Source organism: Anolis sagrei, chromosome X (assembly GCF_037176765.1).
Source record: "Anolis sagrei isolate rAnoSag1 chromosome X, rAnoSag1.mat, whole genome shotgun sequence".
Classification (NCBI taxonomy): Eukaryota; Metazoa; Chordata; class Lepidosauria; order Squamata; family Dactyloidae; genus Anolis; species Anolis sagrei.
Window position 1 is genome coordinate 45884328 of NC_090034.1, and position 18139 is coordinate 45902466.

Here is an 18139-nt window from a genome sequence, read left to right on the forward strand (position 1 = left end):
GATGTTATGGGCCTCCTTCACCAGGGCGTCCTGCTTGGCCCGCCCCTTTTCGGCGGCAGCGTGTGTGTGGGCAATGGCGCGCCTCTCCCGCAACCAACCTGCGGGGCCGGTGACGTCAGGCACAGCAGCAGTGGTGGCGGGGGCGAGATCCCTGGGTCTGTCTGCAGAGGAGGAGGCGGCAGAGGCGGAGGGGGAGCCAGGCCCACCCTCGCTCTCCCTCACCCTTTCCCCCGGGAAGATGGGGGTCTCTGTGCCTCCTCCTCCACCTCTTCCCCAGGTGCCCCCCCCAGGGATTATGCAAGGAGGAGGCGCCCAGCCGGGGAGGGAGGCCTCTGGAGGTGGGGAGCTCCTCCCTCCCTTTCCAGGCACAGCCATTGGGGAGAGAGGATGCTCCAGCTTCCCATTGCCTTCCCATTAGGAACATTATTCAATAGCAGTATGGGAGCGGGGAAAGCAAGTGGCCAGAGCAAGGAGGACTGTTTAGCCGAGGTGAGAGAGAGAGACAATGGAGGAGGTCTCCTGCGCGCGTGCACCCTCCCCACCCCTGTGCGCATGCTCCGTGTTGTCCTCTCCTTTTTTTAGATTTTGTGAGTTTGTTTTGGTGGTTTATTTTAATTTTTATGGTTGTTGGTCATACCTTGGGGTATGAGGCATTTCAAGGCCAAATTTGGTGATATTTGGTCCTGTAGTTTTTCCGTTTTTAAACCACTCACGACAACGTCCACCTTTTTATATATATAGATGTAATGTTTGTTTGTAGGATGAGCATAACTCAAAAACCACTGGACAAATTGACACTAAATTTGGGCACAACACACTTATCAAACCAATGAGTGACCATCACTCATAAAAACACTGAAAAACACAGCAGAAAAGACTTAAAAAGCTAAAAAACAAAAATACATTACAATGCATGCACAAAACCACATATATATATATATATATATATATATATATGCAAACACACATACACACAAATATACACACATATATATACACACACAAAACACATATACACAGACTGGGCCACAGCAATGTGTTGCAGGGGACGGCTAATAATCAAATAATATTTTAAAGTAATAATAAATAATAATATAAAGTAATAATAAAAACAAATATTCATTTATATCCCACTTTTTCTCACAGCAGCTTTGAGAATGTTAAAAACTAGAGCATACAAAAGCATTACATATATAGGAAGGGATATTTTTGAAAAATCAAACAACTTTTTAAAAGAATGGTGAAAGATAGCATATTTATTATAAACCACAGACACTGTCATACCAAGTGCAAACACCTTTTGCGTAAGGGAAGCAGAAACCTCAAAAACACTGACCTCGTCCACTAGCAAGTTTTGGTTATCGTTGGAAGACCTTAGCTGGGCATGAACAGTGATGGTCTGAAGGACCTTGACCATGAGTTCCTCCTTCTCTTCGCTATCATTGGGAATCTCAAGTAGCACCATTTTTAAGAGTGGGAAGACCAAGGAAAATCCTGGAGCTGGCAATGGAACGGGAGCTGGGAAAAAAAAGGGGAGGGGGATAATATACCAAGGAGGAGAGACACAGCCTCCCAGACAGCATGGATATGATTTGGCTTGATGGATTCAGATGCTAATCGAGCCAACTCTGCAAAGAAGAGAGCACGCAATGTCTGGACTACTAGATGGGAAGAGTTATGGGCCACAACTTAGATTAAAAAATCTAACAGCAAAGTTATGACAAATGGGAGCAAATACTCACCTGTTTCTCCTCTGTTCATCCGTCCGGGCACTGTGTGCGCATGCAGCAAATTAACCACCCTGTTCACAGCTGTAGGCAGATCCTCCTGGCACCAGGATTCGTCCAAATCGCATTCGGGTTTTATCATCCGCAAAGTCACGTGACACGTTACGGTACCTGGGGAGGGAAAAAGAAGTCTCTTAGGGGTGGGCACACTGACCCAAATCATTTCCTGCAGCATAAAATGATCAATGAGAAACTGACCCACAAAAAGGCTCGAAGTCCACCTTCCAAAATATATTTTTTAAAGTGTGGTGCTCAATCTACATGGGGCATGACATGAGGATGGCAAAAAGAATAGCCAAGACGTTTGAACCCTGGGGTCTCCCAATATCTGGATCCATTGGCCAACCCACTACATCACACTGGCCTTTTTTTCTATAATGCAGCTAAATGAGCTGTTGGAATTTAAAACCCATCTAAAGACCTATCTCTTCTGGCAGGTCTACGCAGCCAGATTTAATCATGAATTTTAAACTCATGTCTTGTATTTGAATGTTTGTTCTGTGTATTTTAATATGTATTTTATAGAAATATGTTTTAATGTGTATCTTTTATAGATGCACATTTTAATAGGTGTATTTATAGAATCTTTACAATGATAATGGTGGGAATGGAGACGAGGTACTGTTTTACAGTACCTCCACTTTGTCCTGGAGGGCCACTCCCAGGGGGTATTGTTGGGGGACACCTGTTTGGCCCCAAAGCCATTGTCCTGTAGAGTCCCGCAGGGCTCAATACTGTCCCCCATGTTGTTTAACATCTACATGAAGCCACTGGGAGAGATCATCCGGAGTTTTCGTGTTTGACACCATCTGTACGCAGATGACGTTCAACTCTATCACTCCTTTCCACCTGCTGCTAAGGAGGCTGTTCAGGTCCTGAACTGGTGCTTGGCAGCTGTGACGGTCTGGATGAGAGCAAACCAATTGAAACTGATTCCAGACAAGACAGAGGCACTGGTCAGTCGTAAGGCCGAACAGGGTGTAGAGTTACAGCCTGTGTTGGACGGGGTTATACTCCCCTCTGAAGATTCAGGTTCGCAACTTGGGAGTTCTCCTGGACTCATCGCTGAGCTTGGAATCCCAGGTTTCAGCGGCGGCCAGGGAAGCTTTGCACAATTAAAATTTGTGCACCAGCTCAACATGGGATTTTCTTTGAAGACTGTTTGGAAGCTTCAATTGCTCCAATGGGCAGCAGCTAGGTTGCTCACACCAGGGAGGCATACAGAGAGAGAACATTCCTCCTGTTGTGTGAGCCCTACTGGCTGCCCGTCTGCTACCGAGCACATTTCAAAGTGCTGGCTTTAGCCTAGAAAGCCCTAAGCAGTTCCGGCCCAACTGACCTGTTCAAACGTATTTCCCCCTATGAACCACCTCGGTGATTAAGATCACCTGGGGAGGCCCTGCTCTCTGTCCCGCCTCCTCCGCAGGTGCAACTGTGGGGGACGAGAGACAGGGCCTCCTCGGTGGTGGCCCCTCAGCTGTGGAAATCCCTCCCCAGTGACATTAGATCAGCCCCCTTCCTCCTGGCCTTCAGACGGAAAGTGAAAACGTGTTTTTGGGATCAAGCCTTCAGAGAATAGCTGCAGTACACCAGACATCCTCAAAATGTAGCCTTCCAGCTGTTTGGGCCTTCAACTGACAATTGAACAAGCTGGTTTAGGCTTCTGGGAGTTGGAGGCCCAAACAGCTTGAGGGTCACAGTTTGAGGATGCCTGCAATACTCTAATAGAAATGGAATATATGGAATGGCTATGGAACAACCCTGGACTACGATTATGGATGACGTGCTTTTAACATTGAAGGTAATGTTTTTAAATGTTTAATATACTGTATATTCCGGCATATAAGACGACTGGGCGTATAAGATGACCCCCAACTTTTCCAGTTAAAATATAGAGTTTGGGATATACTCACCGTATAAGACTATCCCTGTTCCAATGCACACCAAATAAAAAATTTAAAAGCATCAGATTTGATTTCAACATGGTAATTTTCCTATTACTGTACCTCCTTCTCTGCCTCTCAGATCTCGTACATGCGCACCTGCACCACTTCACTGCAGTCTTCAGGAGCAAAATCTGAGAGGCAGAGGAGGAGGTATGGTAATAGGATACAAGGGCGGGCCTGTCCTTCTCTTTTTTCCATACCCCGGGTGCCCCAGACGCCTGCAGCTTGCTCCGCCCTTCACTTACACCTTCCCGGTGAGGTGCCCCTTCACCTCACAATCGAGACCACATTAAGTCCACGAATCCTGATGAATGGATTTTCTTCTACCATCCTTGTACAGCGTCGCCCTTAATGCTTTCATACAGTCGCTGCATATGGCAGGGACACGGCCACTGTCATTTTTCAGCTTTCCCCAAACATATGCAGCAACCACAGATTCTCCAATCCGGATTGGAAGTTTCAGCACCCGCTCTGTAAGACGACTTCCGGCATAGAAGACTACTCCCATGCATAAGGCTACTACAGCGTATAAGACGACTCCCGCATATAAGACGACTCCTGACTTTTGAGATTTGCTTGGGTTAAAAAGTAGTCTTATACACCAGAATATATGGGTATATTTTTATTTTATTTTATTTTAAATGTTTATTGGAACTGTATGTTGCTCTAAGGCATTGAATAATTGCCTCTATGTTAGATGCCCTGTTTTACCTATGTTGTAACCCACCTCAAGTCACGACGCAAGGCAGGTAAGAAAAATATTATTATTATTATTATTATTATTATTATTATTATTATTATTATTATTATTCCCTTTTAAACTCAAATCCCAGCCCAACATACTAACCAAAAGTCTTCAGACGTGCAGGCATCACGCAGGAAGCCAAAGAAAGGAAAGGGTCCTTAACCCTTGGAGCAGCTAGCGGGGATTTTAGTAGTGGCAGGAAGGATCCTATGAGAGCGGGGATATACTGGGAGAGACCCGAGGGGTTCCTTTCTACAACAGCCTCCAGAAGACCCAGCATAGACGCCAACTCATTGTCAAGCTGCAAGAGAACATCACAGTTGTTAATGTTGAAATACAATCTATAAAGAAACCACCAAGTTGTCAACAGAGAAATGGGAGGCTTTTCACAACATGCAAACTTTCCTCCTCTAAATACCCAGCTATTGCTGATCATAGCTCTGACAACTTGCCTCCTTCAACTGCTTCCTGGTCTGGGATTCCTTCTCCAGCTGCGCATTCAGCATTTCTTTTTGTTTGCTGGTCAGCTGGATCTCCTCCTTGATGCCCTTCTTCTTCTTAATCTCCTGCAGATTAGAGTCATTTGTTACATCCTTGAAGCGAGGCAACAGGGGAAATTCAAAATTGATGAAGAAGGAGCCGACAGAAAACTGGGTTTAGAGACCAGCAAACGTAAGGCAGAAGTGCCAGCAACACTCCTAACTCCACAAAACCTGATCATGTTCATATAGAGGTGCCCCATCCACCATTACTCACTTCTTTTTTTAATACTAAGGGTTACATATCCCTTACTGATTTAATTCTGAGTTAAGAATTATTTATATTTTTATACAATCTTAGACAGCAATCTCAAAGCAGAAAGGCAGGATATAAATCCGTGTCCTGTCATCCCTGATTCACTGTTCACTCTGGCTTTCCATCATCCATCACGCAAGGCCTCACCTCCTTCAACTCCAGCTCAATGATCTGCTCCTTGAAAGAGTAGGCTTTGTTTTCCCTCTTCATGTTGGCCTTCTTCAGGCTATCCTGCTGGGCACTGAAAGAGTTTATGAGAGAGACGTCAGCACCATCCCATCAGTCATTTCCAGGTAGTAGTTTCAACTATATCCACCTAAAAATGTAAAATGAAGCAGCCAGAAGAACCCTCTATGGCAGCGTTTCTCAACCTGGGGGTCAGGACACCTAGGGGGGGAGGTCGTGAGGGTTTTCAGAGGGGTCACCAAAGACCTTAAGAGAACAAATATTTCAGATGGTCTTAGGAATCCCTTTGGCATAGAAGGCTGAAGATCTCTCCGCCTGTCCTTCTCTTACTTTTTGAAAACAGACAGTGAATCCTCCCATCAAAATTCCTCCTATGCTGCGATTGACTAGCCTTTCAGCAAAGGGGAGGGCTACTTCTGAGACTCCAAGCGGGGAGGGGAGGACAGGCGTGCTTGGCGCAAGACAGAGTGGTGCGTGGGGCACAGGTGAAGGAGAGTGTGTGAGGCTGGAAGGAGGCTCATGCCAGTGAGTCCCTTCAAGGCATGACGGTTCTGTGTGAAAAGTTTGGCCAATTCCATCATTGGTGGAGTTTAGAATGCTCTTTGATTGTAGGTGAACTATAAATCCCAGCAACTACAACTTCCAAATGACAAAATCAACCCCCCCCCCCCTCAATCCCACCAGTATTCACACTTGGGTGTATCGGGTATTTGTGCCAAATTTGGTCCAGTGAATGAAAATACGTCTTGCATTTCAGATATTTACATTACAATTCATAATAGGAACAAAGTGACAGTTATTAAGTAGCAACGAACATAATTTTATGGTTGGGGATCACCACAACATGAGGAACTGCATTAAGGGGTCATGGCATTAGGAAGAGTGAGAAACACTGCTCTACGGCAGTGGTTCCCAGCCTTTTTTTGACCAGGGACCACTTGACCAGGGACTATTTTGACCAGGGACCAATCTCCAATGTTAATACCAAAAGGGTTACGAATCAGTTTTTTGGTCAACTTTAGATTTGGTTTGGTTATTTGGGGTTCTGATTCAGAAAATTGCATTGGATAGGCCACATCAACTCTAGTTTCTGATACAGAAAATATGCCACCCAGTAGTCACCTCAGCTTGCCCATAGAAAACCATATTTAGTAATCTAGAGCTAATGCAGTAGTAATAATCTTTCATGGGTAGTCAGTCTCTCCTCCCCTGACATCCCCGTTGCCTCGGCACTATAGGAGGGTTTTGCAAGACCAGTTGCTTTCATTGCCGCGTTGTTTTTGAGGCAACAGTGAAGTAATGGTGAGGCTGCGGACCATATTTTTGTTCTTGTGGCCCACTGGCGGTCCATGGACCACAGGTTGGGAACCACTGTTCTACAGGGACAGACACAATCCAGATGTTTTGGACCACATTTGTCACCAGTGTTGATCTGCTCCTTCCTTGGGGTTTCCTTGGGGACAGAAATGAGCACTTTTCACCTGTGCAGGATGGATTTGTCATACAGCTCCCCTTCTGGCGTCTTCATGATGGCGAACTCCTCCTGGGTCACCAGGCACAGGGCTGGGTTTTCCAAAGAGGCCGAAATGGTGCTGATCACCTGTGGAAGGACTCTTGCCGGCGAGAGGGCAGAAAGCATGCCCACTGCATTCAGGGCCGACTGCAAATGGAGGAAAGGAGACAAAAAAAGATGAGGAGAGACAGCCGCTGAATGAAAACCACAGCAGCCCAAAGGCTGTGGACCCTGTGGACAAAACCCATGGTAAACTTATGCAGATTTACGCTGTGACGCCACTAGGCTTGGAGAGGAAACTATTCAGCATACTTGGGATCCCATTTTGCTTTTTTTTATGTCAGGAGCGACTTGAGAAACTGCAAGTTGCTTCTGGTGTGAGAGAATTGGCCGTCTGCAAGGACGTTGTCCAGGGGACGCCCGGATGTTTTGATGTTTTATCATCCTTGTGGGAGGCTTCTCTCATGTCCCCACATGGGGAGCTGAAGCTGACAGAGGGAGCTCATCCCTGCTCTCTCCAGATTCGAACCTCTGACCTGTCTTCAGTTCTGCCAGCACAAGGATTTAACCCATAGTGCTACCAGGGGTTCCTCCCAATTTGGTAACTTGGGTGAATAGGAGGAGCTGCAAAGCAGCCCTGCCTTCTGCATAATCCCAACCACCAGAAACGTCCCTTCACTATTCCTGAGATTTGCTATACTCTCAGAAGCACCTCATAATAATAATACATAATAACAAACTTTATTTATACCCCGCCACCATCTCCCCGAAGGGGAATCGGGACGGCTAACATGAGGCCAAGCCCGAAGACACAATACAGCAAAATAAAATATAAAACAACAAAATTACATCACAATAAAATACACGAGGTAACATAATAAACAGTGCAAAATAACATAATGAGGAATCAAAACACAATGGGTGGGCCAAATGCGCAGATAAAATGATAAAACCCTGGATGAGATAGGAATAAAACATGTATATATAAGGGAGGAGCCCGTAAAGGACAAACAATGAGGTTAGGCCCTCATTAAGGATAGAGGAAGGTATATTAAAAGAACAGCACTGTGATGGGACAGACAAAAATGGGATATATAGTCACTCTCCAAAAACCGGTTCTCATTCTCCTGGCTAGTCACTATTATTATGATCATGACTACTACAACTATTGTTATTATAATTATGATTTTCACCATCCTGCTTTTTCTCTCTAAAATAGAAACTCAATGCAACTTACAGTAAAACCAATACAATTTAAAACCTAAACATATACAAAACATTAAAATAGAATTAAATACTAGCAGTATTTAAAAAACCAGTTAAAACCAACTTAGGTGAAGATATTCCTGAAAACCATGAAGGTTTGCTTTTAACCATGTTTTAACTTCTGTACTGTATGTTTTATTTTGTTGCAAGCTGCTTTGGGTCCGCTTGTGGAGAAAGGCGGGGTAAAAATATCTTAAATAAAAATAAATCATAATTTATACACATAATAACAGTGAAAATGTGCATGTGTGTATGTGGCTGGGGTGTCCACTTACACAGACAAGCTCCTACCTCCACAAACGGCTATAGCTCCCACTACTCAGGAGACACCAAAGGCTCTCCCTCCAATAACATTGCAGGTTATAGTGAGCATCATGAACATGTTCAAGAGCCCTGCCAATGTCCTCCACAAACACCACACTGCCCACCACCTAAGTGAAGGCTTTCAGATGGGGACAATTTCATCCTAGATTTTATGTGTTCCCTCCACCACAGAAATCCCAGTGTTTCTGACTTCTCCATTGGTGTGGAATTTGAATGTCCCCGCCCACTGCCTCTCCCTCAACCCTTTCCTATTATTTTCTATGGCTCACAGCAGAGGAATTGATCAACAACTGAACATACTAGAGAGGTTTGGGGAGAATTCACCATGATTTATAGGAGTTGTAGGTCCTGGGATGTATAGTTCACCTGCAATCTAAGAGAACTCTGAACTCCTCCAACGATGGACCTGGAACTAACTTGGCACACAGAACCCCCAAGACCAACAAAAAATACTGGAGGGCTTTGGGGAAAATTCACCTTGATTTGGGGAAGTTGTAGTTCACCTACAACCAGAGAGCACTGTGAACCCAAACACTGATGGATCTGGACCAAATTTGGCACACATACCTGATACGCCAAAATTTTATTACTGGAGGGGGTTTGGGGAGAGCTGGCCTTCCTTTTTGGGAGTTGTAGTTCACCCACAAGAAGAGAAACTGCAACCTCCACCAATGATGGACCTGGACTAAACTTGGCACACAGAACCCCCAGGACTAACTCAACCTACTGAAGGGGTTTGAGGGGACTGACTCATCATAGTGGGAGCTGTAGCTTATCCTATAGCCAGAGAGCGCATGGAAACCCACCAATAATGCATCCAGAGCAAACTTGCTCAAAATAACAAACTTTAAGTACTGATGGAGTTTTTCGGGTTAACCTGGCATGATGGGAGTTGTAGTTCACCACAAACTTATGCATTTTGTACAATTAAAAACTGACTTTTTTTAATAACTCAGAAAACACTGGGTACCCAAACTAGTAGATAATAAAATAAAATGAGCACTGTCTTAAGGCATCTCTAATCACCTCAGTCATGGGGCTCTGATTAGTAATTCGGCTAAATATTTTGTCCAGGTGTTTGGTGATGAAGTCCACCGGTTCAAGCTTCATCTTGACCAGGAGGGCTGGCCAAAGGCCAGAGTGCACTGCAACTGAGAGAGAGAAACAACAGTGACTTACAGAGGTCCTCTTTTTGCCATTCATACACTACACCTCCCCCGCAAATCCCCATGGCAATCTTTCCCATTACTCACCTAAAGACGGATGGTTGCTTACTAGCAACATTTCCAAAGCTAGGTTTTCCTTCTCCTCCAGATCCCCTTCCAGGCATGGCATGCATGAGATCACGCACAACGTTTCCTGAAGGATCCGAGGAGGGATGTACATTTTGCCTTGTTCTGACAACTCTCCTGACTCGGTGAGCAAGGTCTCAGGGGGAAGCACCTAATGAACAGTCAAAATGCACATTTAATTGTCAAAAATGCCCTGGGCAGAATGTAATGCCGGTTGACACTGTTTGGAAGATAACACAAAGTGTTTTGATGAAGGCTATAAAAGCCATTCACTTCAGTTCTGCTGATTTTCCTTCCTTGGCTCAGTGCTTCGTCATTTCCTCTTCCCAAATAATGGGAGAATCCAATTAAAATTCCAGATTTCCAGGCTTTCACTTTAATGTGCTGGCAAAGCATTACATTCTGTAATTGCAATGTAGCACTGTGCCCCTCTGCCACTGAACTGCTTTCAATTCTTGCTGCTGTCAATCCTTCAATCTTTTCCTTGACTGTCATCTGTGTCTCATTGTATGATGAAGCAATTATCTATGTTGGCGACAGCACCGATCTTGCATTAAAGCAATTCGTGAAAGGTCAAATAAAAAAGCAATTATGTTAGGCATAACATTTCAAAGAAGAAGCTTTGTTACCCAATTAATCACATTAGCCTTGTCATCAATGAGGAGACGTTTAAACTGACTAAATGTCCCAAACTGGGTCCAATGGCTGTGCTTACTGGGGATGGTGGAAGCCATAGTCCAAAAGGGTTTGGATAGGATCCCAAGTTGCACATGGTTGACGTTGAAGTCTTGTTCCATTGAGGGAACTGGCCTATGCTAATATAATGCAATATAATATTAATAATAATATATTATAATTATATATTTATATTACATGTAATATTACTAATAATTTTACAATATAATGGTATAGTACAATATAGTAATATTTAATACTAATATTGTACTATGCTAATAAAATATATTGTACTAGCCACCCCCTGCCACGCGTTGCTGTGGCCCAGTCTGGTGATCTGGAAAACAGAGTAATGAGAAAGTGTTGATTTCTAATATATGTAATTTCTTGATGCTTGTGGGTAAACAGTACTTCTTGCAGTTTCTTTGTCAGTGTTGATGTGGAGGTTGTCTGGTTTACCTACTCTGGAATATGCAACATATCATAGTCCTTCTTTAGGGGCCCCTTTCAAATCTATGATACTATTTATTTATTTTATTTTATTTATCATGTTATCAGCAACCATTGTATTACAATTCTAACAGAGCAAAACAAACACAGAGATTAAAAAGAAAAAGAAAAAAAACCACACAGATTTTGCAAATTTGGTATTTGGTTAAATGTCCTTTGACCAGTATCTGGCCACTTGGAGTGCCTCTGGTGTTGCCGCAAGAAGGTCCTCCATTGTGCATGTGGCAGGGTTCAGGGTGCATTGCAGCAGGTGGTCAGTGGTTTGTTCTTCTCCGCACTCGCATGCCGAGGATTCCACCCTGTAGCCCCATTTCTGAAGGTTGGCTCTGCATCTCGTGGTGCCAGAGCGCAGTCTGTTCAGCGCCTTCCAAGTCGCCCAGTCTTCTGAGTGCCCGGGGGGAGTCTCTCATCTGGTATCACCCATGAACTGAGGTGCTGGGTTTGGGCCTGCCACTTTTGGGCTCTCGCTTGCTGGGGTGTTCCAGCGAGTGTCTCTGTAGATCTAAGAAAACTATGTCTTGATTTAAGTTGTTGACGTGCTGGCTGATACCCAAACAGGGGATGAGCTGGAGATGTCTCTGCCTTGGTCCTTTCACTATTGGCTGCCACTTCCCGGCGAATGTCAGGTGGTGCAATACCGGCCAAGCAGTGTAATTTCTCCAGTGGTGTGGGGCGCAGACACCCTGTGATAATGTGGCATGTCTCATTAAGAGCCACATCCACTGTTTTAGTGTGGTGAGATGTGTTCCACACTGGGCATGCGTACTCAGCAGCAGAGTAGCATAGCGCAAGGGCAGATGTCCTCACTGTGTCTGGTTGTGATCCCCAGATTGTGCCAGTCAGCTTTCGTATGATGTTGTCTCTAGCACCCACTTTTTGTTTTATGTTCAGGCAGTGTATATCTGTGTGTGTGTGAATCATATCTATCTATCTATCTATCTATCTATCTATCTATCTATATCTATGGCTGGATGGCTCTTTGTCAGGAGGGCTCTGATTACATTTTCTTGCCCTGGTGAAGAGAGCTGGACTGGATAGCCTTAAGTATTTTCTGTTAGTCATGGGGTTTTGTGTGAGAAATTTGCCCCAATTCTGTCATTTGTGGGATTCAGAATACTCTTTGATTGTAGGTGAACTATAATTCCCAGTAACTACAAATCCCATATGTCAAGGTCTATTTTCCCCAAACTCCATCTGTGTTCATATTTGGGCATATGGAATATTTGTGCCAAGTTTGGTCCAGATCCATCATTGTTTGAGTCCACAGTGCTCTCTGGATGTAGGTGAATTACAACTCCCAAACTCAAGGTCAATGCCCACCAAACCCTTTGAGTTTTTTCTGTTGGTCATGGGACTCCTGTATGCCACGTTTGGTTCAATGCCATAATTGGTGGAGTTCAGAATGCTCTTTGATTGTAGGTGAACTATAAATCCCAGCAACTACAACTCCCAAATGACAAAATCAAATTTCTTTGAGTGAAGGACATACATTGGGTTGTTAGGTGTATGCTGTCCAAATTTGATGTCTATTGGCCCACTGGTTTTTGAGTTCTGTTAATCCCACAAACGAACATTGCATTTTTATTTATATAGATGTATATATGCCTTGTATGCCGCTCTGAGTCCCCTTCATGGTTAGAAGAGCGGCATATAAATGTTGTAAATTAATAAATAAATACATATGCTGCATCCTGACGCCAGAAAAGTTTTGCCAAACACTAAGTCTCGCTCCAGAGTGAAAAGAGAGCATTTACCTTATGAGAACTGAGAACCACTGTCAGCTCCTCTAAAAGTCCATAGGCCAAGTTGAACCCTCTGGGCAAAGCCAGGAGCTTCCTAACAGTCTGCTGGGCCAACCTTCGGACACACCAGGCCCGGCTGAGAAGAACGGCGGCCAGGGCTTTGTAATATTGCCTGGAAAAGTGGGAAGAGAGAACAAGATTGGCTGGCGGGGAATAGAAAAGCTGGAATCTCAGCCTCTTGAACACAGCGTTCGTTCTCCATTACACACTCAGAAGGGAAAGAGCCAGCCTGACCTTCTTTGGGAGGAAACCCCACAGGTCAGGTGCGGTTCCAAAAAAGCCTTTCCCTATGTATCCTTCAGTGTAATTTCATAGATCATTGAGAAACAGAACAGGGCCTTTGTTGAAGATCTCCCATTTCAGGATGGCTCATGAGAGGAGGCGGTCTTTCAGATATTCTCGCTTCAAAAAGGGCCATGGATGCTGCCCTGAGTTAACTAGCAAACAAAGCACAATATTTCAGGAAAGCATGTATTGTTGAAGGCTTTCATGGCTGGAATCACTGGGTTGTTGTAAGTTTTTTGGGAGGTATGGCCATGTTCCAGAAGCATTCTCTCCTGACGTTTCACCTGCATCTATGGCAGGCATCCTCAGAGGTTGTGAGTTCTTACCTCAGTGTTCTTCCCAATATCTTCACCAGGTGTGTGTCTCTATGTCTCCAAGCCGTCTGTTGTTTTATGGTAATCTCACAGGACTTTTTCAGACAAGAAATACTCAAAGATGGTTTTAGTAGTTCCTTCCTCTGAAATAAAGGCTATAATACCTGGTATTTGTTGGTCTCTCCTCCAAGTACTAACCAAAGCTGATCCTGCTTAGCTTTTAAAATCAGGTGAGATCTCATACCTTTGGGAGGTATGTGAACTTCCTTATCATAGAATCATAGAATCATAGAATTAAAGAGTTGGAAGAGACCTCATGGGCCATCCAGTCCAACCCCCTGCCAAGAAACAGGAATATTGCATTCAAATCACCCCTGACAGATGGCCATCCAGCCTCTGTTTAAAAGCTTCCAGAGAAGGAGCCTCCACCACACTCCGGGGCAGAGAGTTCCACTGCTGAACGGCTCTCACAGTCAGGAAGTTCTTCCTCATGTTCAGATGGAATCTCCTCTTTTGTAGTTTGAAGCCATTGTTCCGCGTCCTAGTCTCCAGGGAAGCAGAAAACAGGCTTGCTCCCTCCTCCCTGTGGCTTCCTCTCACATATTTATACATGGCTATCATAGCCCCTCTCAGCCTTCTCTTCTTCAGGCTAAACATGCCCAGCTCCTTAAGCCGCTCCTCATAGGGCTTATTCTCCAGACCTTTTATCATTTTAGTCGCTCTCCTCTGGACACATTCCAGCTTGTCAATATCTCTCTTGAATTGTGGTGCCCAGAACTGGACACAATATTCCAGATGTGGTCTAACCAAAACAGAATAGAGGGGTAGCATTACTTCCTTAGATCTAGACACTATGCTCCTATTGATGCAGGCCAAAATCCCATTGGCTTTTTTTGCCGCCACATCACATTGTTGGCTCATGTTTAACTTGTTGTCCACGAGGACTCCAAGATCTTTTTCACACGTCCTGCTTTCGAGCCAGGCATCCCCAATTCTGTATCTTTGCATTTCGTTTTTCCTGCCAAAGTGGAGTATCTTGCATTTGTCACTGTTGAACTTCATTTTGTTAGTTTTGGCCCATCTCTCTAATCTGTCAAGATCGTTTAGAATCCTGCTCCTGTCCTCTGGAGTATTGGCTATCCCTCCCAATTTGGTGTCATCTGCAAACTTGATGATCATGCCTTCTAGCCCTTCATCTAAGTCATTAATAAAGATGTTGAACAGGACCGGGCCCAGGACGGAACCCTGCGGCACTCCGCTCGTCACTTCTTTCCAGGATGAAGAGGAAGCATTTGTGAGCACCCTCTGGGTTCATCCATTTAACCAATTACAGATCCACCTCACCATATGAACCATCTAGGACGTTAAAATGTTCTGGGGAGGCCCTGCTCTTGCTCCCGCCTTCTTCGCAGATACGTCTGGCAGGGATGAGAGACAGGGCCTTCTCAGCGGTGGCCCCTCAACTGTGGAACACCTTGCCTAGAGATATAAGATTGGCTCCCTCCCTCCTGACTTTTCGAAAAAAAGGTGAAAACCTGGCTTTTTGAGCAGGCCTTCCCAAATACGGCATAGCTAAACGGTATTATGGAATTACTTGATAATGCAATGTAATAACGATTTGACATGGAGACGCGCACGATAATGTTTTAAGGGTTTTTATGGTTTTTATATTTTTTATATCATATGCTATTGTTTTTAACAGAATTTCTTTATTGTTTTTACTTGTTATTGTTGAGGCATTGAATTGTTGCCAATTCGTGAACCGCTCCGAGTCACCTCTGGGCTGAGAAGGGCGGTATATCAATACAGTAAGTAAGTAAGTAAATAAATAAATAATGTAGGACATGGAGGCCAATGTTCTTTCTTCACTTTTCAATGTGTCTTTGTGTTGGTTGACACCAGTAGCTTCCTTAGCAAATCCCGTCAGACCAAGATAATTCTGGAACTGGGGGCTTCAGCCTTTTCCTAGCTCATACATATGCTACCAAACCATTGCTGCATGAAAGTCAAAAGACCTCACAACCTCTGAGGATGCATGCCATAAATTCAGGCAAAACGTCAGGAGAGAATGCTTCTGGAACATGGCCGTACAGCTCAAATAACTTACAACAACCCCGTTTCAGGAAAGCCCTTGGATTGAGAAGACTGCTAAAGAGCTCCTTGTTGATAATCAATTCAAGCAGACCTAGCGATACATACTGGATTTTAGCACCAGGCAGTCGATGCTCATGGTCCAAAAGGAGACGCTCGGTCAACTGTAAAACCGTGCACATGGCTGCAGAAAGGAAAGGAAAACGAGACAGAAATTGGTCCTTTTGTGCATTGCAATTATGTCTGCAGTTACACTGGGACCTAGAAATATTTCCCATGACAATTGCAGCCTTCCTTTCACAAGAGCCGCTGCATTTCAGCAGGTCAGAGTTCTATAGAAGGCTCCCGGCAGCTGGCACACTTGAAACCCAGACAGGCAGGATATGGATACCCACATCGCACAGAAATGCACCAAGAAAGGGGAGGCCTGTATAGAAACCCGATGCCACCCAACCTTTTCTAAAATTAAAGCTGCCAGGGGACTGTGAAGTGCTTTGGAGAGCTTGGCTCACGACACAGAATGAAAAGCACTGCTCTCTCAGACAAGGGAGGGAGGCTTTGAGAGGCTTTGAATTGAAAGCCTTGTCCAGGCAAACCACGCTCGCATTCGATCAATGCACAAAGCAGGCTCCGCCGACAAATCATACCATCATCAATGCCAATTCGCTCATCGAACACATGGGGGCACTCCCTCCCCACTGAGTGAGCCCCACTCGCCATTGGCAGAATGGAAGAATGCTTCCCCCAAGATCCCTTCATTTTTGAAACATCGGAGCTGCAGGATGATTTATAGTCCACTAGCTGTACCCGCCATGCGTTGCTGTGGCCAACCTTCCCTCTTTCTCTCCTTTCCCTCCTTCCTTCATTCCCTCTTTCCTTCCTTCCCGTCTTTCCTTCTCTTCTTCCTTCCTTCTCTATCTCTTTCCTTCCTTTCCTCTTTTTCTTTCTCTTCTGCTGTCTCTTTCTTCCTTCTCTCTTTCCTTCTTTCCTTCCCTCCCTCTTTCTTTACATCTTCCCCCTTCCTTTGCTCCCTCTTTCCTTCTCTCCTTCCTTCCTTTTCTAACTTTCCTTCCCCTTTTCTTTCTCTCCCTCTTTCTCTCCTTTCTTCCTTCTCTACTTCTTTCCTTCCTTCCTTCTCTCTTTGCTTCCATGCTTCCTTCTCCCTTTCCTTCTTTCTTTCTTTCCCTCTTTCTTTCTTTCTTTCTTTCTTTCTTTCTTTTTTCTCTCCCCTTCCCTCCCTTTTTATTCCTTTTTTTCTGTATTGTCATTTAGCTTTTCGTCATTTAGCTTTTTGGGGCTTTTAAGTCCCTTCTGCTGCTTTTCAGTATTTTTATGAGTGAAGGACATACATTGGGTTGTTAGGTGTATGCCTTCCAAATTTGGTGTCAATTCACCCACTGGTTTTTGAGTTCTGTTAATCCCACAAACGAACATCATATTTTTATTTATCTAAATTGAGGAGGGCTTATGACTCCTACTTGTTTAAAGGAAGGCAAAGTATTGGCACTAAAACAGTGCAGACAAAGCAGGCCAAAGGAGCTGTGCAACTCACCTTCCTCCGACGCACATTGCAGGAACTTTTCAGAAGTGAAAACTTGCTTTTTCTCATCCAGAATAAGCTGCCAGAAGTTGGTCAGCTTGTTTTCTGAGAACAGAGATGGTACCAGTTATGGAATAAAATGAAACCACAGCTTGCCATACAAGTCGCTTTTGGACTGCACTTCTCCACAGTCAGGCGCAGCCCTGCCATGAGGTAGAACGAGGCAGCCACTACAAACAGCAAATGTTAGGTCTCAAGAAAAGGCAGAATGCTGAAGAAATTCCAGAGATGCCCTCTGCCTCTTAGTGTAACATGTGAACCAACTCTGAATGTATTTCTCCACTGCATTCAGATTCGATATGGATGTTTGAGACAATTTTAAGCAGAGGATTTTAACGTCAAGATAAGTAATTTTAATGTTTTTGTAGGTGTATAGTCTAATACGTTTAGGCATTGAACGTTCGACCTTGTCTCCTGCCTATGTCATCAGTTGGGAGCCCCTCCCCGCCCCCCAAGACCAACTGCTGCTCTGGGCCAGAGTGAAAAGAGAAGGGGCCAGAAGACAGTTCCACCTTGTCTCCTGTGCTATACTAATAATATAATATAATGTAATGTAATGTAATGTAATATAATACATTGTATATACATATAATATTTATAATATTATAATGTAATACAATATAATAGTAATAATAATGATATAATTATATATTTTATATTACATGTAATATTACTAATAATATTACAATATAATGGTATAGTACAATATAGTAATTTATAATGCTGATATTGTATTATGCTAATAATATAATATATTGTATGTATATATATCTTGTAAGCCGCTATGAGTCCCCTTCAGGGTGAGAAGGGCAGCATATAAATGTCGTAAATAAATAAATAAATGGTTGCCATTTATATGTTGTGCTCCGCCCTGAGTCCCCTTTGGGGTGAGAAGGGCGGAATATACATTCTTTAAATAAATAAATAAATAAATGCACACAGTGATGTTTATAACCCGATGTTCCACCAATGAACGCAAGGTGGTGCACACAGCACATCATTGGCTTC

General features: G+C 44.0%; 1 protein-coding gene across 1 annotated transcript in view; it reads right to left on the minus strand.

Annotated features, from left to right (window-relative positions):
• The window catches only part of GCN1 (GCN1 activator of EIF2AK4), an 83810-nt gene that overhangs the window by 44956 nt on the left and 20715 nt on the right, over positions 1–18139 (minus strand). The window contains exons 16-26 of the mRNA XM_060785412.2: positions 17084–17176; positions 15640–15715; positions 12794–12953; positions 9816–10005; positions 9589–9713; positions 6941–7119; positions 5421–5514; positions 4931–5044; positions 4581–4779; positions 1743–1898; positions 1337–1518 (exon numbers count right to left, since the gene is read on the minus strand). Coding sequence (XP_060641395.2) covers positions 1337–1518; positions 1743–1898; positions 4581–4779; positions 4931–5044; positions 5421–5514; positions 6941–7119; positions 9589–9713; positions 9816–10005; positions 12794–12953; positions 15640–15715; positions 17084–17176 — 1568 coding nt within the window. The remainder of the gene's footprint in view (positions 1–1336; positions 1519–1742; positions 1899–4580; positions 4780–4930; positions 5045–5420; positions 5515–6940; positions 7120–9588; positions 9714–9815; positions 10006–12793; positions 12954–15639; positions 15716–17083; positions 17177–18139) is intronic.